The 14,662-nt window shown below is 40.2% G+C and overlaps 1 protein-coding gene across 2 annotated transcripts in view; it reads left to right on the top strand.

The window, feature by feature from the left end:
* Positions 1–10,840, top strand: part of NSG2 (neuronal vesicle trafficking associated 2) — a 78,345-nt gene extending 67,505 nt beyond the window's left edge. For both annotated transcript variants that reach the window (XM_040415686.1, XM_040415687.1), the window contains exons 4-5: positions 3,061–3,171; positions 9,187–10,840. In XM_040415686.1, the coding sequence (XP_040271620.1) occupies positions 3,061–3,171; positions 9,187–9,378 (303 nt within the window). In that variant the 3' untranslated portion in view covers positions 9,379–10,840. The remainder of the gene's footprint in view (positions 1–3,060; positions 3,172–9,186) is intronic.
* The last annotated feature ends 3,822 nt before the right edge of the window (positions 10,841–14,662 follow it).

Raw genomic sequence — 14,662 nt, 5'->3', positions numbered from 1 at the left:
GAAAGAATTTGACTATCTGCAGATTAAACATCCAGTTACACCGGTCATCTACCACCTCCCAAAAATCCACAACTTAGCAATCCTGTTCTGTTTCGCAGATTCCCTCGTATTTGAGGGATTCTGGAAGTGTAATACAGCTGGTGAATGATATGGGGCCCATTGGAGATAATATATTTTTGGCCACTGTTGATGTCACCTCACTCTACACTGTCATTCCCAAGGATTTGGGACTTAGGGGTGTAGAGCAGGCCCTCAGCAGGAACCCCAATATGAATCCTGTCCAAAGGGACTTCATACTAAAATTTGTTGTTTGTGCCATAACTATTTTATTTTTGAGAACAATTTTTACCTGCAGTGCACCGGGACCGCGATGGGGGTGAAATTCACCCCCAGTTTCACAAATCTTTTCATGGACTCAGGGGAGGAAGATAACATCAGCCCGTTGCTAAATATAACACTGGAAAAGGGTGAACTGTTTACCTGGCGCAGATATATCGATGACTGCCTATTAGTCTGGAGGGGAGAGAGGCAAGGTCTGGAGGATTTTATTGCCAAGCTAAATATCAATGACTGGAACCTTCACTTTACCAGTACTGTTAGTGCCAGTATGGTAGATTTTCTAGACCTGACTATTTTTGTAGAGGAGGGCAGGCTAAAAACAAAGACGTTTTTTAAAGTCACCGATGTAAATGCTTACATCGATATGTCAAGTTGCCATCATAACCCCTGGCTTAGAAATATCCCTAAAGGGCAGTTCAAGAGAATTTATTGGAACTGTACCCATGAAAAAGTGTTTCAAGAACAGAGTACCAATATTAAAGAAAGGTTTTTGGAGAAGGGATATACGGAAGAAGATCTGACTAGGTGTATAGAAGAGATCGAGGGAAGTGGAAAGGAAAAGAGTGGTGCGAAAAAAGATAGGACCATAGACTATAGATTCAGTTTTATTACCCAGTTCAACACTAATGCAGGAAAAATAAAAAATGCGATCCGCAAAAATTGGGGTATTCTCAAAAATGACCCCGTTCTAGGGGAAGTTCTCCCTGAATACCCTCTGGTTATTTTCAAAAAAGCCCCTAACCTACGGCAACACCTGGTACATAGTGCCGAATGCAAATCAATAGATAAGCAAAAAAACTTAAGTTCTCCTGGTGTGGTTTTTGTCTTCCCTGCAAAAACAGAGGGAAGTCAGATAAGGGGAGGAATGTTCAGTCCATTAATTCCAGAAAAAAATCAACAGGACTTTAAAATCAAGGGGAGTATCACATGCAAGAGCATAGGAGTGATTTATGTGCTGGAATGCCCATGTGGCCTCCAGTACGTAGGGAGGACCACCAGAAAATTTAAGATAAGGGTACAGGAGCATATTTGCAACATAAAAAAAGGTCTGGAGACCCATAGTGTACCCCTACATTTCAATAAATGTCATCAAAAGAATCCCAAAGGATTAAGGTTCACTGGTGTAGAACTAGTTAAAACACACTGGCGTGGGGGGGACTTCTGTGCCAAAATCAACAAAAAAGAGGTGGAATGGATGTACAATTTGGGCACTTTACAACCTCACGGACTCATCTCAGGTTAATTTGCATATGTATCAAATCGGGTTTTTTAACCCAATAAAAGCACACAGAGCTATGGGGACTGGGTATTTCGGATGTGCTAGTGGCCATCTAGCAACCCATGTCCTCATCTCTATACACAAAATCCAGGTGACAGGTTCTCTTTAAGATTAGTTTCTGATGCTAAGATGTTCGCTCCTGACGAAGCGTGACAGCGAAACACGGGTTGGGCGATACCGAAGTGTGCATACCATTGTTTTATGCGTTTTATCAGAGATACTGTTGTAAGTACAATAAATCTTTGCACGTGACAGTGGCAGTCTGGGCTTCACTATTGTAGCGACCTTTAATTACCCACAGGAGTGTTGGAAAGAGGAGGGATCCTCGGGTATACCCCTTGCAGATCCTTCCCCGTGCCTTTTGTAACCCGTACCAAGAAGGGAGGAGGTGTATCAAGCAGCGCAGTTTTCCACTGTCTTGATGAAGTAAGTATTTTTATTTTTTTCATTTGTACCGCCATTTCAGGAAAAATCGATTCATTACCACGAAGCACGAGGAAATTTCGAAATTTATATTTGTGCACTTTGTGCACTTTGATTCGCTGAACACTAATCAGAATCACAAGGTAGCTTAGTTTTTTTTCCTTTTTGTCAAAATTGGAAGTGAATCCTCAAGGGAGAAACATGCTCCTATAGGTATTCCAACTATAAATATTTTTGGCATATCGGATGTGTGTCATTGGAGAAGTGTGATCAGAGTAAAGGTTCTGTATCCTGGTTGATACATTCCAGAGGCAAGGAGATGAAAAGGGAGGACTATAGAATTGGAGACTAATGCATGAGCACTTTCCAATTTAGTCCATTTTGCAATAAAACCATTTTATTTAATATATGCCACTTCTGTATATGTTTTCAATATGTAATTGAATGGAGTTCCACCCATGTTTGAGCCATTTCTAGAGATATTATATCTTAATTATATTGTGATATAAGAACGACATATTTAGTGTAAGTGGTGGGATTGCCAGGTTATATGTGATCTTTTGGTAAATAGATTCTAAGAATATTTTCTGCTCCTGAGCAGATGTGCTGAGAGTACAAACCCCTTAAAAAGCTTTTTTCTTTGAATCCTTGAGATGCACCGTGTAATTTAATTTATGATGCATTTAAAAAGGCCGTGCAAAGAAAGACATGATGTCAGGTTCCAGGAAGATCAGAAAGAGCTCTCAGTTCCTAATGATGCTTACTTGTCTTCATCCCTAGGAGCTGCAAAAGGAAGGCTGTCAATTTCCTCCTATTGACTGCAATCGCTTCATTACTGTAGTGTCCTTCTTATGTATCCCAAGGGCAAAACACAGTCTTAAAAACATATTTTCCATTGAAGTTTTTGTATAACTGATACATCATGTCATGAGACCCTAATGATTACATTTACAATGTGAGATCACTTTTTCCCCAGTTGTTGGGTTTTCACTTTATGATTCTGTTTCTTTTTCCTCTAGGTCACTATCCTAATAAGCCTGGCACTGGCATTTCTTGCTTGCATAGTATTCCTTGTGGTCTACAAAGCCTTCACATATGATCACAGCTGTCCAGATGGATTTGTATACAAGGTATGCAGTCATTTCTCTCCCAGAACAAAAATGCAATGTTAAACTATACCATACAAAAAATGGCACATTTTGGGATTGAAAAAAAAACATCTTCATCTTCAAAGGAATAGTAATCCTGAGCTAAATAACATTCAGTAAATATCCACATTACCATGTCATATTATTATGATCACCAGAGTAACTGCTGTGTGCAGTACGGACAGCAGCTAGATGAGCTGGGAGTGACTCAGTGAGGTCCTGGTAGGTTGTCACAGGTATCTGGAGCCATGCAGACTGCAGTGTACCTCACAACTGCTGGAGGGTGCATGGGGAGAATCCGTAGAGCGAACACAATGATCAAAGTGGTCCCACAGATGCTCATTTAGGTTCAGGTCTAGGAATTTAAGGGCCAGGGTAGTATTTGGAAGTCTTGGACATGCTCTTCCAACCAGTGTCAGACATTTCTATTCATATGACATGTCACATTGTCTTTCTGGCTGATCCCATCCGCCCTAGGGAAGACAATCAGCATGTATAGGTGTACGTGATCGGCATGGATGAATTCATAGCCAACTCGGTAGATAGCACCTTCCACATGGATGAGTGGGCCCAGAGAATGCCACAAAAACATTCCCCAGCCATCTTGTGTTCTTCCAGCAATGGTTGCATGGTAATTGTTCTCTGATGTTTCCCGCCTGACATGCCAACATCCATCCTTTTGATGAAGCAGAAAATGTGACTTATTAGTAAAGGCTACCCTTTGTCAATCAGTGGAGCTCCAATACTGCTACGAAAAGTGAAGCCTCTTCTGCCGATACATATTTGTTAGCAGAAATGCAGTGACAATCCGTTTTCTTCAGAGTCCCATATGCAATAGGGTTCGCTGAACAGTTGTTTTAGCCCCCTGGTTCATTTTGGTGGTGAACTGCTCAACTATAGTGTCGGTCCATCCTTGAGCACCTTTGTAGCCAACGTTCACCCCTTACATCAATGGCACATGGTGCTGCTCAGTTTCCACATCACTTATTCACAATGCTGCTATTTGTTTACTCCTGATACCCTTTTACCACAGCAGCACGTGAACAATTCACAAACTGCAGTTTCAGAAATACTACCACCCTTGGCCCGAAAACCAGTCATCATCCCTTTTTGCAACTCTGATAAATTTCCCCTTTTTACACTGTCAGAATCTTTATACTGCTCTGATAAACAGTTTTCTATCTATGAAAACAAGCAAGGATCTGTAATGAAGGAGATTCCCAACTTATTTCAACAAATCAACATTAATACAACTTCGTTATTTCTGCTGAGTTGAAGACAAGAGGGATACAATTGTATATAAAATATATATATTTATTTTAAAAAATCTGTGCAAAATAATAATAAAATATAGAATTGATGACAAGCAAAGAATAAGGATCAAATAGGTTCAATCAATTACATAGGTAACGTGTAAGATATAAATAAACCAATAAAATTACTTGTTAAATGAAATGGGTAGCTTATCAGAATAAGGAAACAAAAGGCTCTGAATTGACACGTGACTTCTCCCAGCAAAAGTTCTTTTTTCCCCTCATGCACAAGCCAATATAATATTCAAAGTAAAGATAAACTTCCTTGTGGCGCAGCTTGTGGCGGTTTTGTGTCCGGTCACAAAGTGGAATGTTGCCGGATTGGAAGACATACTAATGCATCCTGAACGGATCTCTTTCCATTCAGAATGCATGAGGACTAAACAAAAACATTTTTTTCCTGTAATGAGGTCGTCTGCCGGAAAACAAAAACGCAAGTGTGAAAGTAGCCTTAGGCATTCAATACACCTAACAGGTTCACAAGTTCAGCCTGTACACCGATATGAGTTTTAAAAGCCTCCATTAGACCAAAGTAGTCAACTGTAATTCTAACTTTAGTTAAACTAATGTGCATGGGTTTTAGTCATATAATAATAACATATATACGGTGTGACCTCTTTGAGAGGACTGGCAAAATTACTCTCTTGGGAGTAGTCTCAAACAAGATAGCCAGTATGCAAAATATAGATGTTGAAACTAAAAATCCTCACATGAAATCTGGTCTAGATAACAGTGTGGCCTTTTAAATGGTTGGTCTTTTGGAGAGATTTCTCTGCATTTAACAGTAAAGGGTTCTTTATTAAAAGATTTTCCAGGACATCAATAATGATGGCTTGCCCCCAGAATAGGTAATCAATATCAGATCTGTGGGGGGTCTTACTCACAGCACATTAGCCAATCAGCTGTTTGAGGAGACCTTGCCACTTCGGGGAGAGCTGCAGCCTCTTCCTAGGCCAGTGACGTTATGTTCATTGGTCACTTATTGGACCTGGGCTGCAATACCAAGTATAGCCGCTATACAGTGTAAAGTACTGTTTTTGGTATGCTGTGAAGAGGCCATTTGAGCATTGCAGCCCTTTCAGATGGCTAATCAGCAGGGATGCCAAGAATCAAACCCCTACCGATCAGATATCCATGACCTATGCTGAGAATAGGCCATCAAAATTGAACTCCCAGAAAACCCTTTTAAACTCGTTACCAAATATTTAAAAAGAGCATAAAATGTGATTACTTATTGAAATAATATATTTAATAATGCAAATTCCTGGCCAAATAATTTGGTGGTCATTTTACTACTGTCTTCCTAAAATGTATCCTACTGGCTTTTGTAAATCCAGTTAAAATTCCATGTTTGTCTTATTGTGTGGCTGAGAATGGTAAGGTCGGCAAACTGCTTTAAGATATGCCAACACTGGTTATATGGGTTATTTTGAATTGCATCACTGCATATTTACTTTACAGAGAAGTTGAAATTCTTAGCGCACATTTTGAACAAATTTAGCAAACATATCAGTTATGTGCCTATATACACTGCCCATCCAAAAAAAGATTCGCCACCAAAAATAATTTGTTGGGCCACCTTTAGCTTTGATTACAGCACACATTCGCTGTGGAATTGTTTCGATAAGCTTCTGCAATGTCACAAGATTTATTTCCATCCAGTGTTGCATTAATTTTTCACCAAGATCTTGCATTGATGATGGTAGAGTCTGACTTCTTCGCAAAGCCTTCACCAACACATCCCAAAGATTCTCAATGGGGTTAAGGTCTGGACTCTGTGGTGGCCAATCCATGTGTAAAAATGATGTCTCATGCTCCCTGAACCACTCTTTCACAATTTGAGCCCAATAAATCCTGGCATTGTCATCTTGGAATATGCCTGTGTCATCAGGGAAGAAAAAATCCATTGATGGAATAACCTGGTCATTCAGTATGTTCAGGTAGTTAGCTGACCTTATTCTAGGAGCACATATTGTTGCTGAACCTAGACCTGACCAACTGCAGCAACCCCAGATCATAGCACTGCCCCCACAGGCTTGTACAGTAGGCACTAGGCATGATGGGTGCATTACTTCATCTGCCTCTCTTCTTACCCTGATGCGCCCATCACTCTGGAACAGGGTAAATCTGAACTCATCAGACCACATGACCTTCTTCCATTGCTCTAGAGTCTAATCTGTATGCTCCCTAGCAAACTGAAGCCTTTTTTTCTGGTTTGCCTCACTGATTAGTGGTTTTCTTATGGCTACACAGCTGTTCAGTCCCAATCCCTTGAGTTCCCTTCACATTGTGAATGTGGAAATGCTCTTACTTTCACTATTAAACATAGCCCTGAGTTCTACTGTTGTTTTTCTTCGATTTGATTTCACCAAATATTTAAGTGATCGCCGATCACGATCATTCAGGATTTTTTTCCCGCCACATTTCTTCCTCGAATACGATGGGTCCCCACTATCCTTCCAGTTTTTAATAATGCATTGGACAGTTCTAAACCCAATTTTAGTAGTTTCTGCAATCTCCTTAGATGTTTTCTCTGCTTGATGCATGCCAATGATTTGACCCTTCTCAAACAGAGAGGTGTCTTTTGACATGGTTGTTTAAGAAATGAGAAGCAACTCATTGCACCAGTTGGGGTTAAATAACTTATTGGCAGATGAAAGATAATCACCCATGCAGTAATTATCCAATAGGAGGCTCATAACTATTTGCTTAGTTAAATTTAGCTGGCGACTTTTTTTTGGGACAGGCAGTGTATATATATATATATATATATATATACAGTTGTGTTCAAAATAATAGCAGTCAGACATCACTAACCTGATCAATCACTCTTTTTGATAGAAATTATATTTCTACATGGCAAATAATTTACTAGCAGGTGTAGTAGAGTAATAGAAACCCAACAGACCCAACAGTTATGACATGCATGCTGCTGATTCTCTGTAATTCAATCACTTATTGAAAGGGGCATGTCCAAAATAATAGCAGTGTGTAGTTCAATTAGTGAGGTCATTCATTCTTTGAAAAACAGGTGGCAATTATTTAAGGAAGGAAGGCAGCAAATGTTGTACATGCTGGTTACAGTGCATTTCTCTCTGAAATTCTGAGGAATATGGCTTGTTCCAGACATTGTTCAGAAGTACAGCGTACCTTGATTAAAAAATTGATTGGAGAGGGGGAAACATATAAAGAAGTGCAGACATTGATGGGCTGCTCAGCTAAAATGATCGCAAATGCTTTAAAATGGGAACCAAAACCTGAAATACGTGGAAGAAAGCAAAAAACTACCATTCAAATGGATAGAAGAATAGTCAAAATGGCAGGGACTCAGCCAACAATCAGCTCCAGGAAGATAAAAGAAGGTCTAAAGTTACCTGTGAGTACTGTTACAATTAGAAGACGCCTATGTGAAGCCAAGCTATCTGCAAGAAGCCCCCGCAAAGCCCCACTGTTGAAAAAAAGACATGTGCAGAAGAGGTTACAATTTGCCAAAGAGCACATTGACTGGCCTAAAGAGACATTCTGTGGACTTATGAAAGTAAGATTGTTCTTTTTGGGTCTAGTGGCCGGAGACAGTTTGTCAGACGACCGCCAAACACTGAATTCAAGCCACAGTACACTGTGAAGACAGTGAAGCATGGTGGCGCAAGGATCATGATATGGGGATGTTTCTCATACTAAGACGTTGGGCCTATTTATTGCATACCAGGGATCATGGATCAGTTTGAATACATCAGAATACTTGAAGAGGTCATGCTGCCTTATGCTGAAGAGGAAATGTCCTTGAAATGGGTGTTCCAACAAGACAACGACCCCAAACACACCAGTAAACGTGCAACATCTTGGTTTCAGACCAACAAGATTGACGTTATGGAGTGGCCAGCCCAATCCCTGCATCTTAATCCAATAGAAAACTTGTGGGGTGACATCAAAAATGCAGTTTCTGAGGCAAAACCAAGAAATAGAGAAAAACTGTGGAAAGTAGTCCAATTATCCTGGGCTGGAATACCTGAAGTTGGTTGACTCCATGCAACACAGATGTACAGCAGTTCTCAGAAACAGTGGGTATACAACTAAATATTAGTTAGGTGATTCAAAGAAAAACAAAATCTTCAAACATTTTTTTCAGTTTATATAGTGAATGTTTGAGTTTGTACAGAAGAATACAAACACTGCTATTTTTTTGAAGTCTAATATTCACTTTTCTTCAATTTTTTTTAGAGGAACAACACAAATTTGATATATTTTTCTCCATGTTTTGATTTGGAATAGAATGTGTAGTTTTCCCAATGCATTTGTCTGTATGGAAATAAAAGCTATTAGAAGGATTATGAGCTTTATTCACTTTTTTAAACACACTGCTATTATTTTGAACACAACTGTATATACAGTACACATACACACACATAATGAAACAGTTGGCATGGTGGTCTGATAAACCGGATGTTACTGGGAATCCTTTTGGTTGTGTTATGTTGTTTTCATCCTGTTTTTCTTTGGTTTTGTATCCCAATCTTTAGTTTTATTAATTTAATGTTTCATTGTGTCCACGTGGTTGAGAGGCAGTATAATCACTATTATATGTGTCCAGTGGTTACCATATAGCCTACACAGAGTGTGTAAATCACTGTTTATGCCAAGGATTCCGCTTTCATTAAAAGGCAATTATTTTCTTCCATTACAGCATAAGCGATGCATACCCTCCTCACTGGATGCCTACTACTCTGCACAGGATTCCAACTCACGAGGAAGATTTTACACTGTAATTAGCCACTACAGCATGGCTAAGCAGACAAGCTCAAGATCTGTCTCTCCATGGCTTTCTTCAGGATCCGTTAATCATGATAGCAAGGCTAGTAAAACTGACGGTCATTAGAAGGTCAAGCAGAACAAGGGACATCGGTGTTCCTAGAGCCCTGGGCATGGCTCAGATGAGGTGCCACATTTAAGATGCGAAGCTAAAAACTTCAGGAGTCTTTAATGAACAGCAAGATGTTTCTTTTTTGTGCATTGTTATCGTTAATTTGTAACCGAGTCACAACCTTGTACAAAGGCATGTTCAATGTTTATTGTCTATCTGCAATGTAAAAATAGGAAACAAAAGTGCAAAGAGAATTCTTTTTTTTAACATTGCCAAATTCAATAATCTATTGATAGAAAATGCAGACATATGCAACTGAATGGCTTGCTTATTGCTCATTTATAATAGTCATTGTTTTTTGTGAGCTGGCACAGTGGTACTGTGTGCTTCTGAAAGGGAGCTCAATCCACTATAGTATGGACAGGAGTAATGCGGGATAGATCCCTTCACAAGTGTGCAATGTGTCGGAGACAGAACTAGCGGAAAGAGCAGTTATGTAATGGAAGGATCCAGATGCAGGCTTGCTATTAGAAATATACAGAACCCCAGGTAGATGACGTTGCCATAGAATAGCTATAGCTAGCACTCTGAGATTAGAAGATCCAGGAATATAGCATTTGTAGTGCTGTAGGCAAAAATAAATGGATATATCTAGAAATTGATGGGATTAGAAGTACTGTAGAGTAATTATTCATTTTAATGGGACCTTGTCATTGCACACTAGTAGCCAGGGGAATATATCACGCTTTATTTGAAAAAGCATTTCCTAGCTCATTATAGGAATGTATTTTACTGTCCGTATTAAAGGGGTTTTCCGGTTTGTATCAGTATCATTTAAAATAATTGTTTATGATGGTAGCTGTAATTTTGGAACATATTTCTTTCTTTTTCCCAGTAATGTTATGTCCATGGATGGGGCAGTGATAGGGAAGTGTCTATATAGCTAGCTGGTGGGAGGAGCTATAAACTAGCTGGAAGTTGTTAGGGGCGGTGCTGAAGCTGTGGCAGAGAAAGAAGAAGTGCATCATGGGTTTGGTTGGATACAGAAATAGGAAGTGCTGCATACAGAATAGAAACAAACCAGGTGGATTGGTTTACGCGGTGAAAATGGGTCAGAAAAGTCAAAAGGAAAAAAAAAAAGCATGGAGAAGCAACTACATGAGCTTATCTTTTAGAAACCATACTAATCTTGGAAAACCCCTTTAAGGATAAAACACTTGCACTCTCAACCATGGTTCTACTGAACCAGACTTACCATCGCCCTGCCAGAATGATGACTAATGCAAGGAATGACTGGAGCAGTGGCCCATAGTAACTAATCAGGTTGCTACATTCATGTTGCCAAAAAACACTGAGAAACGAGACTTGATGTCTACATGTTGCTATGAGCAGCTTCTTTCTCTTTCTTTGCACTAGTTTTGAGAATTTCTTATAAATGTAGTAAGATACTTTATTGAGGATAATACATTAATGTAGCTTGAAGATGTCCTCATTTTGTTCTAACCACTCAAATGATTTAAATTCACATTATAATGGCGGCAAGCTTTCCTGTGTCGTCCCTATGAGCAACTTATGTGTAGAATAGAAGTGACTGTGATTTTGTGGCTCGAAGAGCCCTATCCAGGCAATGCTACTATTTTTGTTCTTGCTAAACCTGCTTAAGCTTATGGTATTCAATAAAAGCTCACTCTATCATCATGGTTAAAACTGACTGTGCTACAGACAAGAGTAACATCCACCTGCCTTGATAGACTTCATACATTGCATTTTCATAAGCCATAATTGCATTTTTGTAACCGGACTGCAGCCTCCACAGCCAGTCAGATTGTACACAAGGGTCAGGCCAGCACTACATTCATAAAAATGAAATATCATGATGGTGTATACATTGTTGTTTGTCGAGCTGGATTCTTAAGGGTCTAGTTCAGAGATTTTCCATGTATTTCTGAAACTGAAATCATTTCTTTTGTAGTGAGAACTGTGTAGAGCTTTCTGAACTGTGATATGCTGCTATATGTACCCCCATAAACCTGAGCTGAAGGTGTAGTATGTGCTGTACCCAGACTATAGTGCCAAATTCTCGAATGGACTTCTCTACACTACTTTTTCTAACCTGTACATCCATTGTCACTATGTATAATATCATCTGCCCTCTGAATAGTTTCTAATTTTGTGGTGTGTTTCTTGTTAGTAGCTAGCAGAGACTGGAGTATTTTGATGTAATCCTTGCACTCTTTTCTGACAGGAAAATAAAGCTGGATGTGTCTGAATTGTGACTAATGTTTCATACATTATTTATAACGGGCATAATTAATAATGATAAGATTCCAATACAAGAGTTCCTATTCCTTCAATTCCCATTGATATTTTGACATTGATTATTCTAAGTGTACTTTCACACTAGCGTTTTTCTTTTCCGGCACTGAGTTCCGTCCTAGGGGCTCTTTACCGGAAAATAACTAATCAGTTTTATCCCCATGCATTCTAAATGGAGAGAAATCTGTTCACTATGCATCAGGATGTCTTCAGTTCAGTCACTGAACAGCGTTTTGGACGGAGGAAATACCACAGCATGCTGCTGTATCTCCGTCCAAAATTCCGGGTCAGTTGCCAGAATGCCGGATCCAGCATTAATTTACATTGATATGTATTAGTGCCAGATCCGGCATTAAAAATACCGCAATGCCGGATCCGTCCTTCCGGTCTGCTCATGCGCAGACTGGTAAAAATGTGAGAGAAATATATAAGGGATCCTTTTTCCGGATGACATACGGAAAGACGGATCCTTTCTTGCAATGCATTTGTAAGACGGATCCGCATCTGTATCCGTCTACAAATGCTTTCCATTTGCATGCAGATTGCCGGATCCGGCAGGCAGTTCCGGCGACGGAGCTGCTTGCTGGATCACACTGCCGCAAGTGTGAAAGTAGCCTAACATGGTGGGTTAGAGCAAATCTCTTAAAATTTACAGTATTGTCAGCAGGTAAAGTTCTTAATGATGAAGTCATAATGTTTCCATATGAGACAATGGAGAGTGAAATCCAAAGATTTATTTCAACATCCGGCACCCCCGCCGATCAGCTGTACGGAGAGATGGATCGCACAGTGCGCACGTACTGTCTCCCTGTCCTCTGCTGTAAGTCTATGGGACAACAGCAGTGGACAGTAAGAGAGAAAGGAGATGGCACGTGCGCTCTGCATGAGCCGTATCCCTGTACAGCTGATCAGCCTGGGTTCTGGGTGTCGGACTCTTGCCGATCCTGAGGATAGGTCATCAATATTAAAAAGCCCGGACATTCCCTTTAAGGTGGCCTCATGAATTCAATTGTATGGCTGTCCTCAGGATGGTGATACAGTTGAGTACTGCAGCAGAGGATGGGAGCTCATGACTCCCTGCCCTGCTGTTCACCCTCATATGCCACAGGGCACTATATGAGGCAGTGTAAAAATGGCACAGGGACACAGGCGTCTCGTGCACAGGTTGAAGAAGGCTTATGGCCTGCATCGTAGACAGTGACTGGAAACAGGACCTTTTGTCTTTCCCTAACCACTTGGGATGCATACTACTGGGTGCACTATAGGGGCCATTACTATTGGCACTATAGGGGGAATTATGGGTCATTTTTAACACTGATGCACTATAGGGGGTATTATAGGGAGCACTAGGGGACATTATTAATAGGGACAAAATTGTAAATTCCAAAGATAGAATAAAAAATGATGGCACCACACTTTTGTATCAAATATAAATATATTCTTATTAACACATACCCATACCATAAAATCATTTAAAATACATACCCACAGCTTTAAATAGATAGAACATGCCATATGAAAACATTACAACCCAATATCCTGTCTAGTGTATACATTAATTTGCAAAAGAAAAACACATTCAAGTAGATAGGTATTTTATTTAAGAGGTAAATAGGCTGTAAAAAATTATCCTCAAAATAGTCCAAAATCACAGTACAAAAGCCTCCCCTATATACTCCTCAGACATCACACCTCCGCCATGCCTGACGTGTCTATTTAAAGCTGTGGGTATGGCTTTTAAAGGGGTATTCCCATCACATACAATGGGGGCATATCGCTAGGATATGGCCCCATTGTCTGATAGGTGCGTGTCCCACCTCTGGGACCCCCACCTACAACGAGAACGGAGCTGGGAGAACTGTGGCTGGAGGACCCTGGATTTCCTGGAGTCAGTCCGCCACCAAGCGCTGCTCCCATAGAAGTGAATGGGAGCGCACTGTGAACACGTGGCCCCTGCTCCCATTATTTCTATGGAGCAGACGGAAATTGCCGAGCCAGCGCTCAGCTATTTTCGCTAGCCCCATAGAAATTAATGGAGGGCGGCTGCGCATTTCCCCATTCATTTCCCCGCACCTATCAGACGATGGGGGCATATCCTTTTCTTTCTTTAGAGTAGACATGTTTAGCACCACACACATTTATAGTGTATATGCACTTGACTATACATATATATTGTGCCAAAATAGAGGGAATTATTTTTACTGGAGGCACTAGAGGAGCATTAGTATTACTAAGGGCTATTATAGAGGGCATTTGTATTATTGGGGGCACAATAGGGCAAATTATTATTGTTGGAGGCACTATAGCGGACATTAAAATTACTGGGAGCACTACAGGGGACATTATTACTACTGGGGCACTATTACTACTGGGGCCACAGTAGGGGGCCTTATTACTACTAGGGGCACTGTGGTATTTGGTTCTGCTGGTACAATATTTTGAACTACAGTATGGTATTGTTGACCCTGCCTACTTTTGTTGCCCCACAGTTTGTCAATTTGGACCTACTACATGGAGGCCATGTTTATTTTTTCCAGGGCCACTTTAAGTTCCCAGTCCACCCCTGGCAAAATGCCATCAAAACAGATTTTCACAGATTCACTAATTTCAGTTTATTATCTTGTCTATTGACATAATGTGCTTAAGTGTTTCTAGGGGAGATTACCTGTGTTCATATGGAGTATTCCACAATCTCTTTTCTGTTGCAGTTGAATAAAATCCAACAGAAAAAAAGCTTCTGTGTGGCAATGTTTGAAATCAGAATCATATGGAAATATAGTATAGAGCTCAAAAATGTCAGCTCTTTGATGGATCCTTACAAGCTGCATACATGAAAACATTTCAGTCCAAGAACAAAAGAAATAATGTTTGACTGGCGCTGTGCTGAATATTCCATGTACTTTCTTACTAAGAGAGATCCATATGGGCTGCTGACATATGGGTTGCTGTAGGCACATTCATTGAATGGCTATATAGCTACTCA

The sequence above is a fragment of the Bufo bufo genome, chromosome 1 (genome assembly GCF_905171765.1).
Source record: "Bufo bufo chromosome 1, aBufBuf1.1, whole genome shotgun sequence".
Taxonomy (NCBI): domain Eukaryota; kingdom Metazoa; phylum Chordata; class Amphibia; order Anura; family Bufonidae; genus Bufo; species Bufo bufo.
Note: the sequence above shows the minus strand (reverse complement) of the source record. Positions and strands in the feature narration are given on the sequence as shown.